A 14,419-nucleotide genomic window follows, 5' to 3' on the forward strand; every position below is an offset into this window, starting at 1 on the left:
CATTCCTCTCTTTAAATATGCTCGTCTGACTTCCTGTGATGTGGAGCGATCATTTTCGCAGCATAAGGCGTTCTTTAGAGATAATTGGCATGCATTTGTGATGAACAATTTGGAGATGACCTCTGTTGTTCACTGCAAATCTGAAACTACTTCTAGCAACTAATATTCCAGCGTGTGATGGGTAAGTACGAACTGGTACTATTTTTTCAAAGATGATAGGTTGCTTTTGCCATATTTAAACAAAACATTACCTTTAAAAAATAACCATTAATTTTTTTTTTTTTGGCTAGGGGCTTTACGGCGCACCGACACAGATAGGTCTTATGGCGATGATGGGATAGGAAAGGCCTAGGAGTTGGAAGGAAGCGGCCGTGGCCTTAATTAAGGTACAGCCCCAGCATTTGCCTGGTGTGAAAATGGGAAACCACGGAAAACCATCTTCAGGGCTGCCGATAGTGGGATTCGAACCTACTATCTCCCGAATGCAAGCTCACAGCCGCGTGCCTCTACGCGCTCGGCCAACTCGCCCGGTATAACCATTCATAATATCTACTCTGGCATATCAAAAATTAATATACCATACAGCACGTTTCCATACACAGACATCATTTTGCCTTAAGGAGCACGTTTGGTAGCACCATATTCTAATACAAAACATTATACTTACTTACTTCTTGAGCGCGACTAGTTATGTGATATTTAAAGGAAAATATTTCAATTTTTTATCACATATTTTAAAGTTTTTCAGCACATAAAAAATAAATATTTTTCACATTTTTAGCACATAAAAATCTGCTCCTTAATCATCATATGCTTCATTGGAAAATTTTAATCATGATAGGACACTGTGGACTTATTGCGCAACATGGCTTTGTGTGGGAGTCTGTTTGGAAGACGGTTAGATACCTGACCACACTAGCATTAAGGGGAGCGGCCCGTGGAAGGCTTCAGACAACGAAATTTGTTTAAATTTGAACGTGGTTGCTGGAAACCGCCGCAGTACTCTTTGTCAAGCCAGTTTCGAAATCCGCCAATCACGAGCTAGTAGAGGGACTCTGCGAACTGCCGAACCGTGATGGCAGGATAACAAACCCTCTAACTGCATCTTTGTAACAGTTTCATTTATGACAATAATCTGTCGTTGCGCCGATATTCCACAGTTCTGATGTGTCCAGATAGACAAGTGTAATTTTTCTGCTGCCTGAGAAGATATTTGGTGCCTACTTAAGGCATACATGTTCTTTCGCACTTATTAACGGCTTCTCATTTAAACTAATCCGCCGCTCAACAGACTTTCTATTCTTCAGAAGGGAGTTCCGTTATTTGAAAAACTCGAAGAGTCGTTATAACTGCTAGTAACAAGGGAGCGTCACCTCATTCTCTGTCTGAATTTCGTGCCGGAAAGTCGCTTGCACACCGAGACTATATTTACCGGAGGACGGTTTTTTCTTATGTTTGAGAACTAAGCCAGTGATACGTGTTCGAGATAATACAATTATAACTGTAATCAACTGTGGCACAATGTATGTGCAGTATATTAATTCGATCCGGGAGTGATCAGTATACATGCAATAATAACAATTCGCGGGCGCGATCGGGAACTCTCGTAATCGTGTGTTGCATTGCCGTGCCAAGGACTCTTCACGTCCGGGCCGAGTTGCCCTTAAATTAATGGTGAGCGGGACAAACTAAAATTTCGCTTGCAGGCCATAGTCAATTAACGGCCAAGCATTAAGGGCGTGATCTCACACACGTGTGTGACTAGCGGTGAAGAATACGGTGCCTAATTCAACTGTTACAGGAGCAACATCAATCAGCGCTATGGAGCCCGCGCCGAGCATCGATGGACTGACTTCCCACATCCTGAAGACCGAGATGACCATGGCCTAAGTTCGCGAGGACGCCAGTGGCCATGTAAACATCATGGTTGATCAAGCCAGCGCAAGATAAGCTCTTTGTCATTTTTTAGCATGCCTGGGTAATAGTTGCACACTAGTTTAGATCAGATGTATATAAATAATTTAAAGTTAATTGTCAGCCAGAGGGCACAGTGGTTTTTCAATTCAATTTACAGTAATTATGTCCTGGGCTGATGCATGCCTTTGTTTTCCTTTTTATTTTATTTTTTGCTAGTTTAGATGGGTTTGAGGGTATGCCAGTGTAGTTATAGGAGTGTTGTTTGTGTTTTTCAGTGTATTCCATTATGTGGTCAATATGCAAGCTCTGATCGTCATTTACAGACGCTATACGCCGGTGATGATGTATGGGAGATCAGATTACAGCAGTAGTTTTATCATATATCTTTTTTTATTCATGCATGGGAATTTCAGATGTGGTCAGGAAGCAGAATCACGGAAATTAGATAGAGTCATTACTACACTAGGGAAGGACGATTAACGGTTTTTATCGAACAACTGACTGGCCAGGTAAGACGCCGGAAGTGCACGTTATAGATGATTGTTAACCTGGGGCAGGTTATGTGAGCCGTGTGGAATCACGAGTATCATCATCATCATCATCATCATCATCATCATCATCATCTCCCTTTATCCAGTTGTAGCTGGGTAGGGGCAAATATGGTTCCTCTTCACTTTCTTCGGTCTTTCCACCACTCCTCCTCCAACACTGTGTCCCAGTCCAGGTTTCTTTCTATAATGCTGCGTTGGATGGTATCCTTCCATCTCAATCGTGGTCGTCCATGGCCTCTCCTTCCTTGGATTTGCATTTCCATCCCCTTTTTTGGCATTCTTTCGTCGCTCATTTGCTTTATGTGCCCAAACCATCTTAGTCGGCTCTTCTCTATTCTATCATTCATTTTTTCCACTCCAATTTCTTCCCGGATTTTCTCATTCCTTATTTTGGCTCTTCTACTCTTCTGTATCATACTCCTCAAGAATTTCATTTCGGCTGCCTGTAGTAGGTAGCAGGTAGGGACCCTCTTCAGAGGCAGCCCTACCCAGGGAGTGGCGCCCCTGCCTATGTGAGTCCCAGAGCACACTGACCCGGTGTGTAACATCTGGTATGGGTCCCAGCTGAGGGATACGAGTGAAGACCTCAACGACATCTACGGCGGAGAAGGTGGACTTCGGTACGGCGGAGATGGCGGAAGGGGCATACCCGTAGCGCCTGTACTCCAGAGGAGCGGCTACGAAAGGCGTCTGTCTCCATGTTAGGGGCGGCCTAATTTTGAACCTGGCAGTAGGTATAAAATGCCTTTGGGTGTGGCGAGCCCACCGTAACAATAGCCTATATGGACAAAGCAGATATGGTGCCTCGGAAAAATCACGAGTATATTGATGAATAATTCAGGGGTTGATGGATTAACACATGTGAAGGAGGCTGGAATTGTCACAGCCATGATATAAGGAGGGCAAGAACCCGTGCACTGCAAAATGAAAGGCCCGAGTATGGTCTCAGGATTTACAGTATGTAATGTGTGTATTCATATGAGAGAGGCTGCCGCCCGTATTGATGTGCATTTATCTTTAATCTGCGAATTGAGATCGCAGTAATAGTGTTGCGAATGTTGTAAATTTATCCTTGTCTCCAAACGAGAGTTAGCAGGTAGAGAACAACCCTTTTCTTGAGAAGTCAAGTGTACCGCCCCAAGGCAGTGTTTTCGTAGAGGGCTAGGTGGACCACTATTCGCATTCTCTCCCGACAAGTCAGGAAGTTACAAGTACCAGCTGTTTGCGGTAGTGAAAGTTTTTTCAGAATGTATGGCCCTTGCATCTGACTCCTGGGCGTAAGCCATGTGTCTGCCTGCTGAGGAAAAATCCCGATGACCACATGTGGAGCATTTATGCATATTTCTTGTTTTTATTTTACAGGTCCCATACGCCCACTTTATTTACACGTTATCGTGCTTATCTGATTTGATCTATGATTTGTATTAGATGGTGACGACTGATTTGTTTTCTTTGTGTTTGTTTTATTTCCTTTGTATTAGGTGTCGGTGTGACCAGCGTTGCATTAGATTATTTGGGTGTTTTATTAGCTTGTTTGCTAAATAGATGGTCGTTGGCATTCATGCCATCGAACTGATATGTGGATGGCCACATATTTAGAATCTGTGTAATCATCAGTTGCAGCTCAGGGCTAGTGTTGGATTGAATTGATTTTGTTATTGATATGTAAATATGTATAGTTTGGATCGGTTACTAGTGTGTTTAACTATCTACCGCGGTCAATCATAGACACTTTCCAAAGCGCATCCCATAAGGGAATCATGACATTGAAGCGAATCTTGCGTCGACTTAAATTAAAATGTATTCATCCGAAGTAAGTTCCAAGTCGTGTGTCCTTAGTAGGGCCGAGTCCCTAGTGTTATAAATTTGTGTTTAACATGGACATGTGCGGGGCACATATTTTTTTTTTTAGGCCACCTGGCTGAATGTTGTTATATTTCATGTCGTAAGTGAATGGGTTAATGTCTTTAATAAATCCATTGTACCCCCATTTCTCTGTCTTATTTACGTAGTCTATGTACCCGAATTCCTGTCATGTACCTTTGGTACATTGCTCATGACGAGGTTTGAATTTAGTTTTGCCCATATCAATTTTTTCGAACGGAAACCACGTCTCTGCCGCGACTAGCCCGGGATATTTTGAAGACGGGTACGGTACAATGCGACAAACCTCTATTGAAATACTAAAATCTAACGTAAAACAAAAGCTGAAGGTTTCCACTTATTCAATACTATTTATTGTAACCTATGATACTAGAAGTTTTGGAGTTGCTGTTTCGCGAGTAATTATAATCAATTCAATCGCCAACCTACACAGAGAAACGGCGTCCTACGAAAAATAATCTTTTAACGTAGGCCTTGGGCGTTCCTTTTGATTCTCATAATGAAGGAGGATGTATTGAAGAGAGGACACCACACCAAGGTTTAAGATAACAGTGATGCCACTCTTCTATTTCTACTCAATTTCTTGCCATTGACTGAATAAAGCTAATATGCATGTTTTATCCATTGAGCTGAGAACTCTATGATCTTTTACAACTGATTTGTGGATTCTACAAACTTCATCAAGTAACACTGACAAGACTGGAAAACAGGTTGTAGGTTTTCATTCTAAGACCTATTTTTTGTGCGATTTCCTGTAGAGATTTAATTTGGTGTCAAGTTTCCTGACTATTGGTGGACTATAGAGCAAGGTCATCAGAAAATCATAAACAGTTTAAACATAAATAATAATAATAATAATAATAATAATAATAACAACAACAACAACAACAACAACAACTGTCATAATCATCATCAACATTTTTGGACCACATCATAAATTGCCTTAAGAGATCTTCCTCCTGTCCTTATAAAGGAACTTCCAAAGTTTGTTACAGCATGACCATTAAGAGATCTTCCTCCTGTCCTTATAAAGGAACTTCCAAAGTTTGTTACAGCATGACCATTACTGCAATATTAATATTTTGGAGCCATGATATTTGAGAAGTATGGTGAAAAAAAAAAAAAGGAAAGAAAGTGAAGAGTGAGACAGTACAGAAACAAAAATAAATTTTAAAAATGGTTGTTTTGTGCATGTTGAGAGAATGAGTGATGAAAGAAGGGGAAGAGAGGCCGATGATGGGGAATGGTGGAATGATAGGCCTGGCTGTAGCTGGGAAATGGTGAATTATGATCATGATTGCCAGTGCATTCCCACCAAGTTACAGATTGAATTCTGATCAGCACATGTGAGATTCTTGAAAAGAAAAGTCAAGTCCCAATGGTTTGGGTTCCATATAAGGCTACAGGTCCTACAACTATGATCATAATACAACAGTTGCATAAAACTGCAGGACGTACGATTGAAATCTCGTCCATGCATGTACTGGCAATCCTGAGTGGAGATTTGCTCGTTTCATATATACACACACACCAGGAATTCTCATAATAAATACAACCCATGTGTCTGCAATGTTAATACATGCAGTTCATTCATCCTCCAAGAGCTTCATTCCTGCTAGCATAAGGACTTGAGTGGCCCCAGGGGCTCTGAACTTTAGAGTGTGGGTTGGCAATCACGGGGCCCTTAGCTGAGTCCTGGCATTGCTTCCACTTGTGCCAGGCTCCTCACTTTCATCTATCCTATCCAACCTTCCTTGGTCAACTCTTGTTCTTTTCTGACGCCGACTGTATTAGAACATTCGGGGCCTAGAAAGCCTTTCATTTTCACGCCATCTGTGGCCCTTGTCTTCCTTTGGCCAATACCTTCATTTTTCGAAGTGTCGGATCCCTTCCATTTTTTCCCTCTGATTAGTGTTGTATAGAGGATGGTTACTTAGTTGTACTTCCTCTTAAAACAGTCCACCTAAGGACTTGAGTCATGCTAAAATAAAGCAAATGAATGAATCAATCAATCCCTCTTCAGAAGAACATATTTCAGTAAGTACATGCAATATAATGGAATAAATTGTTTAACTTGATTGAACTTTTAGGTGGCATAAAATGGCTGAGTTAGAACTGTACAACTTTGAGAGACATGAAAATACTGAATAAAATAGTTCCATAAGTAAGCTGTAAGATACATATCTAACCTATATCGCAGATTAACGTTAATGTTCTATGCTACCGAATTTCAGAAAGACAAGAAAAACAAACCCTCATTACTTATATTAATATTTCTGTACAAATACAATGCTTTCCTACATAGCAAAATCTTCTCAGGTATTTATATAAGAATCACTTGGACTACAAAATCCAAGAAGTAAAATATCAACATTAGTAACAGGCTTTTTTCAAACTATTTCCATCATTGTCTCTTGTTAAATTTAATTCAGAAGAAAATATGATGTTTTTCAAGGACAGTCACCTGCTATTTTTCTACCAGATACAAACAAATTAAGAGAAAATTGGAAGTGTTCAAAGATGTAAATTGTGTACTCTCTCAAGTCAGTTATTTAATACTACTACACGTTACATACATACAGCTATTCAGAATGTCCATGTATGACTAGTTATGACCAACAGTCACGGTTTCCCTTTAAAGTGTAGATTCCACACGGGTCGCTCCCTTCTCATCTGCATGGATACTGCTGGTGTGAGAGTCCAGACTTATAGAGTCTGAATCATTGCTGTGAGGACTTGAATAGTTTGCAGCCTCTTGAAGCCTCATCAACATATTCAGCTGGAATTGAAAGAAACGGCATGGGTAATAAACTTTGCTACTATAAGAGAAAATAATAAATTTTACTCTTTGTCATATAATACACAGCATAAAGTAAATTAAAGTGTGCATTAATACAGGAGTGGTTTCATGCCATTTTGTACTGGTGAAAGTTTAAGGTAATCTTTAAAATGTGCAAAATAATCGTGGCAAAATGAGCTGTCATATATTCTGATTTATACATTCATTCATTTGAAAAAGCAGTCCTACTCACAGATTCACTAGTTGTCATATAAGTAGTATCCTCAAATACCAAACCCCATTCATCAAGAATTCATGACAAACATCTACTAATAAAATTAAAATCTTTAAAGAGAAACATCACTTTACAATGGATCCTCGCACATGTAGAAGTAGAAGGCAATGAACTGGTAGATAAACTAATAAAAAAAGGCACTAGTACCTACACGAGAACTAAACCTCTGGCAACTAACTCAAATGAGAAGATATTCGCAAATAAAACCCTTGAAAAATGGAAGAAAGAAACTACCCAACTTACTACAATGAAGAAAGGGGGGGGGGGGGAACCTATGGGACAAAAATAAAAGCAAGCCGAGGAAAGAAGCAGTGGTGATCTTCAGATGGGAAACAGGACACGACTGCTTATCTGCACATCTAGCTAGAATCAACGGAAAAGTGTACCATCTGCAAAACTACTGCATCAGTGATGGACTCAAAACACTTACTACCGAGCTTGATAGCTGCAGTCGCTTAAGTGCGGCCAGTATCCAGTAATCGGGAGATCGTGGGTTCGAGCCCCACTGTCGGCAGCCCTGAAGATGGTTTTCCGTGGTTTCCCATTTTCCCACCAGGCAAATGCCGGGGCTGTACCTTAATTAAGGCCACGGCCACTTCCTTCCAATTCCTAGGCCTTTCCTATCCCATCATCGCCGTAAGACATATGTGTCGGTGCGACGTAAAGCAAAAAAAAAAAAAAAACCACTTACTTCAGTGCACAGCACCCAACCCAACACAACAAAAACAAGGCAATCCACCAGCCCTATACAGGACAGCCAGAAACAAGACTGCTCCCTAATAAATCTGTACTTTATTAATGTTATTTGTACATTACTGTTGTCTAGAGATATCAATTGTGAATTGGAATTACTTCCCAATAAAGCCATAGGACAACAGCATTCAAAAAAGGGAATGGAAGTTAGAATATGCTAACTACCTTTAGGTTTAACATACCACAGTCATTGCAGGCTGCTACTTGTTTCCTAGTTACGTACCAGTCTTCTCCATATTCAGAGTTTAACTCGTCAACACCCAGTGTCACCTACAGGTGCACTGCTTTTAAAAGGCAACGGTCATAAACTGAAAGGTATTATTAGTCTTACTTCTGCTTCAGAGTCATTGTTGAAACTTACACAAGATATTATGTATGAATGTTAGCTTATAGAATACTGTAATTAATTGTGGTTGCATGGTTGTGTTCGCATGGTTCGCATTTTTTGTCAAAAAGCTGGAAGAAACAGTGAGTCTAAACCTTTGAGTCTTTATGACTTGCAAATAATAGGCTAGTACTGATATATATTTACATTTTCTTGTGGTAGAATAGGTTTTAGAGGTCTACTCTGAACAGAATAAGAACAGGCCATGGCATGTTGTTTAAACAGAACGTGTGACTGCGGAGCTGCAAGACAGTGTGAAACGCGGGCATGCACAGGCAGCAAAGTGGATTTTCTGATGGTAACTCCAGAAGCAATACAGTGGATCAATGATCTTGACATTCATTCTTTCCTTGTCCATTGTCTTCTTGTATATAAATACGTATATAAATTATTTCTGTACTGAACTTGATTGTATGGGCCATATGCTAAATAAAATAAATAACTAGAGGGGTGGGGTATGATCACCTACAGGCATTATATGTTCTACACGTGATACTTTGTGCTTGTTTCTTCTTTAGATCGGAGGTTCATGAGTTTATAGAAGCTTTAGATGAACTCGACAGTATTACTAACTTCACACTAATTCCTCCCGATGACGGAGGACAGACGGAAGAAGAAAGTTGTGACGAACCAGCACTTGGCACTTGCACATAATTTTTGTTCTTTTGTGGCAGAGGCTGCATCTTCTTTGGGAACATTCAGTTCTTTTATGTTGTCCAGCAACAGGATTCAGTCTCACTTCATGAGAAAACCTATGTTTGTAGAGCTCCTGCGGATATTAGAGTTCCACAGCATGAGGGGCCTGTGCCACAAAAGAACGAGAATTACATGCAAGAAGTGCCAAGTAGGACTATTGCCTCTTGTTACAAATGGGACAAGATGTTGAAAGTGAATTAATTATTTTAGTACTTAAATTATTTCCTTCTATTTGATATAATAAAAGTGAATATTTGATCAAATTTTCTGTTGTAATTCTTATGTTGTAATCATTTTATTTCTAATAGCAATAATAAAGCAATTGTCCAGCTCCATGGCTAAATGGTTAGCGTGCTGGACTTCGGTCACAGGGGTCCCAGGTTCGATTCCCGGCAGAGTCGGGAATTTTAACCTTAATTGGTTAATTTCGCTGGCACAGGGGTTGGGTGTATGTGTCGCCTTCATCATTTCATCCTCATCACGACGTGCAGGTCGCCTACGGGAGTCAAATCAAAAGACCTGCATCTGGCGAGCTGAACTTGTCCTCGGACACTCCTGGCACTAACAGTCATACTCCATTTCATTTCAATAAAGCCACTGTGCATTCTGTTAACCTGCAGGTGACACCTCGACCTCATTTCTGTAACCCAATCTGGAAATTTAACTTTACATTCCTTCTTTAGATAGGAAAAGGCCCAAACAATGGGCATTGGCAAGTTAGTATTTCTGATGACTAAACAGACCAATCTACACATACACTGACTGACAGAGCAAATGCAACACCAAGAAGGAGTGGTCAGAATTTTATGCCAATTGCAGGGTAGACTGACGTCACTGAGGTATGCTCATGATGTGAAATGCGCCGCTGTGCTGCGCACGTAGCGAACGATAAATGGGACACGGCGTTGGCGAATGGCCCACTTCGTACCGTGATTTCTCAGCCGACAGTCATTGTAGAACCTGTTGTCGTGTGCCACAGGACACGTGTATAGCTAAGAATGCCAGGCCGCCATCAACGGAGGCATTTCCAGCAGACAGACGACTTTACGAGGGGTATGGTGATCGGGCTGAGAAGGGCAGGTTGGTCGCTTCGTCAAATCGCAGCCGATACTCATAGGGATGTGTCCACGGTGCAGCGCCTGTGGCGAAGATGGTTGGCGCAGGGACATGTGGCATGTGCGAGGGGTCCAGGCGCAGCCCGAGTGACGTCAGCACGCGAGGATCGGCGCATCCGCTGCCAAGCGGTGGCAGCCCCGCACGCCACGTCAACCGCCATTCTTCAGCATGTGCAAGACACCCTGGCTGTTCCAATATCGACCAGAACAATTTCCCGTCGATTGGTTGAAGGAGGCCTGCACTCCCGGCGTCCGCTCAGAAGACTACCATTGACTCCACAGCATAGACGTGCACACCTGGCATGGTGCCGGGCTAGAGCGACTTGGATGAGGGAATGGCGGAACGTAATGTTCTCTGATGAGTCACGCTTCTGTTCTGTCAGTGATAGTCACCGCAGATGAGTGTGGCGTCGGCGTGGAGAAAGGTCAAATCCGGTAGTAACTGTGGAGCACCCTACCGCTAGACAACGCGGCATCATGGTTTGGGGCGCTATTGCGTATGATTCCACGTCACCTCTAGTGCGTATTCAAGGCACGTTAAATGCCCACCGCTACGTGCAGCATGTGCTGCGGCCGGTGGCACTCCCGTACCTTCAGGGGCTGCCCAATGCTCTGTTTCAGCAGGATAATGCCCGCCCACACACTGCTCGCATCTCCCAACAGGCTCTACGAGGTGTACAGATGCTTCCGTGGCCAGCGTACTCTCCGGATCTCTCACCAATCGAACACGTGTGGGATCTCATTGGACGCCGTTTGCAAACTCTGCCCCAGCCTCGTACGGACGACCAACTGTGGCAAATTGTTGACAGAGAATGGAGAACCATCCCTCAGGACACCATCCGCACTCTTATTGACTCTGTACCTTGACGTGTTTCTGCGTGCATTGCCGCTCGCGGTGGTCCTACATCCTACTGAGTCTATGCCGTGCGCATTGTGTAACCTGCATATCGGTTTGAAATAAACATCAATTATTCGTCCGTGCCGTCTCTGTTTTTTCCCCAACTTTCATCCCTTTCGAACCACTCCTTCTTGGTGTTGCATTTGCTCTGTCAGTCAGTGTATAAAATAAGAGTTTTGTCTGTAGATTGCTCAGAATTTAAAAAGGATGGTATTTCTGTATCAATCATGTCCACAGTAACAATGAAATGCATTTTTTAATTTTCCGTAATTTCTGTCTGTATGTATTGAACCTGACAGGGGCATGATCCAAGGACCGTTGGTTGATATTGATCTTCGTAATTACGCACGCAATGCTATTTAAGGGAAAGAATGCTGAAACTGATTAATATTCATGTCGTTAATAAAGGTCATACTGAAACTAACTAATATTCATACCATTGAGATAGATAAATTGTGTATTTTAAAAATTATTTTATGAGATTTCTTTGTCTGTGACTTATTGCGCAGTATTATCCTTTGCGTGGCGGGGGCCCGCAGATGAAGCCAAGCCAACTTAGACCCGGGAGGGGTTATGAATGGGGATTCCCCGTGACATCACTCGAGAGAAGACATCCCTCCTCAATAATGAGGGGAATGAGGGGAAACCAACTTTTTCGAAGCGAAATATAGGAGCCATCTTGGACTCGGACTAGCCAACTTAATTACCTACGATCTAGAAAATTAATGAAACTCGAATTATGGGGTCATCTCCCGATTTAAAAGTGATAAATGTCACTGGGACATTTATTTAGAGTGTTTAATGTCCTCTTCCTTGATAACTTTCATAAGAAGAAAGAATACTGTGTGGTTTCTGCGTGGAAAAGTACTGGGCCATCTGTTTATTCTCACGACACCTCCTCGAGAAAGGGAGTTCACCACGCAGGGTGGGGGAAGCAGGACAGATTTTAATTAATTTAAGGAGATTCACTGAAGGATAATTGAGTGGTTATGTCTCAATCGCATCAACTAAATACTGGTCACCGATTAACCGTACTATTATACCTCGAGTACGCCGGAATAGGCGCTACGCAAATTAGTGGAAGGGGTATCGCTCCCTTGTAAAAACTACTGCAGTAAGGGACGAGCGTCATTCGGGGTTAGCGGCTCATCGACGGCGAAGCTATGCTCGGTTAAGCCCTCGTTAGTTCTTTGTTCAAGTGAAGTTAACTCCTATTTAAGTGAAATAAAACAATTCGCATAAACAGTGTATAGTTTTGATCTCTGTGACGCCAGTGTTAACTTTTTAGAAAACCGTGATGTGTAAAGTAATATTATTATCATTACTATAGTATAATAATCTTACGTAGTCGCTTACGAGATCGTGACCGGACGTTCACATTGAACGCTGTTAACCGGAGTGTGAATTAAACAGTGACGTTGTGTGTGTACAGGATTAATTGCCAGCGGCTCCACCAGCATCGAACAATGGATCTTCAACTTCAAGATGGAATGGAAATGGAAGTAATCACCGTGGTGCACATGGAGGAGGAGTAAGCTCAGGATGGACCTCCTGAGCTGACGAAGGTGTCATCATGTGATAGAGATGAGTACAAAGTCTTATTATCTGGCATGCATAGAGGGGATGGGAATATTTGTTGTAAACTGACGCTATAAGAAATTAAAGATGTAGTCCTGTTGAAATAGGGCGCCGAAATGGGCGCGTAGTTGTTAATTTTTAGTTTAGGAAACCGGCGACAGGTCTGAGTAATTGATTGTAAATAATTTAGGGAATATAATACTCTAGCTTTTCATGGGATAGAGATTTATTCAATTATTTCTTTCTTGGGAGATTCTGTTTGTTTACTGGCGTCAGAAGACCAGGAGTAATTAGTTTAGGGGAGTGCAATGAGAGTAGTTATTAGAGTAATCATTAATTTGATAAGTGTATGGCAAGTAAAACGGTAAGTACTACAGTGCGTAAGGCACGTAACTATGAGGCTCAGCGGCCGAACTGACAGCCAAGAACTCCACCCTTTGAAATACTTAGATAGGAGGTGATAAGATTAAATTGATTATGTGATTAAATTTACCAGGAAGTGATCATAATGCATGTGTCAAATATCAATCCGTGTAAATATTAATTAATTAATTAATGTATTGCCGTGTGACGATAAAGTAGCCATGGGCTGACCATCGATTAATTAGCAGTCAGTAATCGGATGTAAATTGCCGAGCGAGCACTTAATTGTGATGTAATTGCTGAATAGATTCCGCACGATGACCATGTATAAGTAATGTAGCGGGTAAGCCATGTAGGACGGCAGGAATAATAATAATAATAATAGTAATAATAATAATAATAATAATAATAATAATAATAATAATAATAATAATAATAATAATAGTGATCGGGCAAAGGTTACCATTGTAATACCGGAGTCGCGTTGTGTAAATATGTAAATATATGTTGGGTAAATATGTGTTGAATTCAAGGTGATTTGCGCGAGTTTATTGTAGACGTACTTCCGAGTGAAGTGTTACTGTTTCCTTTGGAAAAGGAACATCACGCGTGTTATGTGGGCTGTTGACCCTTGGGGTGGCGGACCCGCCCCATCTGACCTTGCCCCAGTTGTGTTTCTTTTTTTTGTGTGGGTGTCCCGTAAGCTGAGGAAGGAGGGGACATTGCTGTTAAAGAGAAGTTGGCTTCTTTGAGCGGCAAAATGATGTGATTTACCTAACACGGCAGAGCAGTGTAATAATTAACAAGCGACCCGGCCGATAATGATAATGTTTGCCAATGAATCATTGTTAATTGTTCGAGTCTAATATAGATAGGGATTACAGGACCCTGCCTTCATCGCAAGAGGTTGTCAGTTCGATGCTCAACGTAGGCATAGGAGGCCTACAGCGTCAGAAGAAAGATCAAAGTGCCTTTTACGTGTTTTGTTGCATATCATGTATCATTTATGTGTTCTTTATGTCATGTGTGGTTGTAAATAAGGCCAGTGGTGGTTCTGTCCATCAGCTTGGCGATGTCTATAATAGCGAGGGTCGGTTCGAACCCAGGTGTTGTATCATATGTGTGTATTTTTTTTTTCTTTTACGTCATTTCACTGGGAAATCTAGGTCTTCGTTAGAATAGGGATTGCTCAGACGTGTTGTCGG

General features: G+C 41.6%; 1 protein-coding gene across 1 annotated transcript in view; it reads right to left on the reverse strand.

The window, feature by feature from the left end:
* Positions 1–6,240: 6,240 nt before the first annotated feature.
* The window catches only part of sick (sickie), a 501,196-nt gene continuing 493,017 nt past the window's right edge, over positions 6,241–14,419 (reverse strand). Inside the window, exon 30 of the mRNA XM_067143723.2 lies at positions 6,241–7,131. Coding sequence (XP_066999824.2) covers positions 6,988–7,131 — 144 coding nt within the window. The 3' untranslated portion in view covers positions 6,241–6,987. The remainder of the gene's footprint in view (positions 7,132–14,419) is intronic.

The sequence above is a fragment of the Anabrus simplex genome, chromosome 3 (genome assembly GCF_040414725.1).
Source record: "Anabrus simplex isolate iqAnaSimp1 chromosome 3, ASM4041472v1, whole genome shotgun sequence".
In the NCBI taxonomy this organism is placed as follows: domain Eukaryota; kingdom Metazoa; phylum Arthropoda; class Insecta; order Orthoptera; family Tettigoniidae; genus Anabrus; species Anabrus simplex.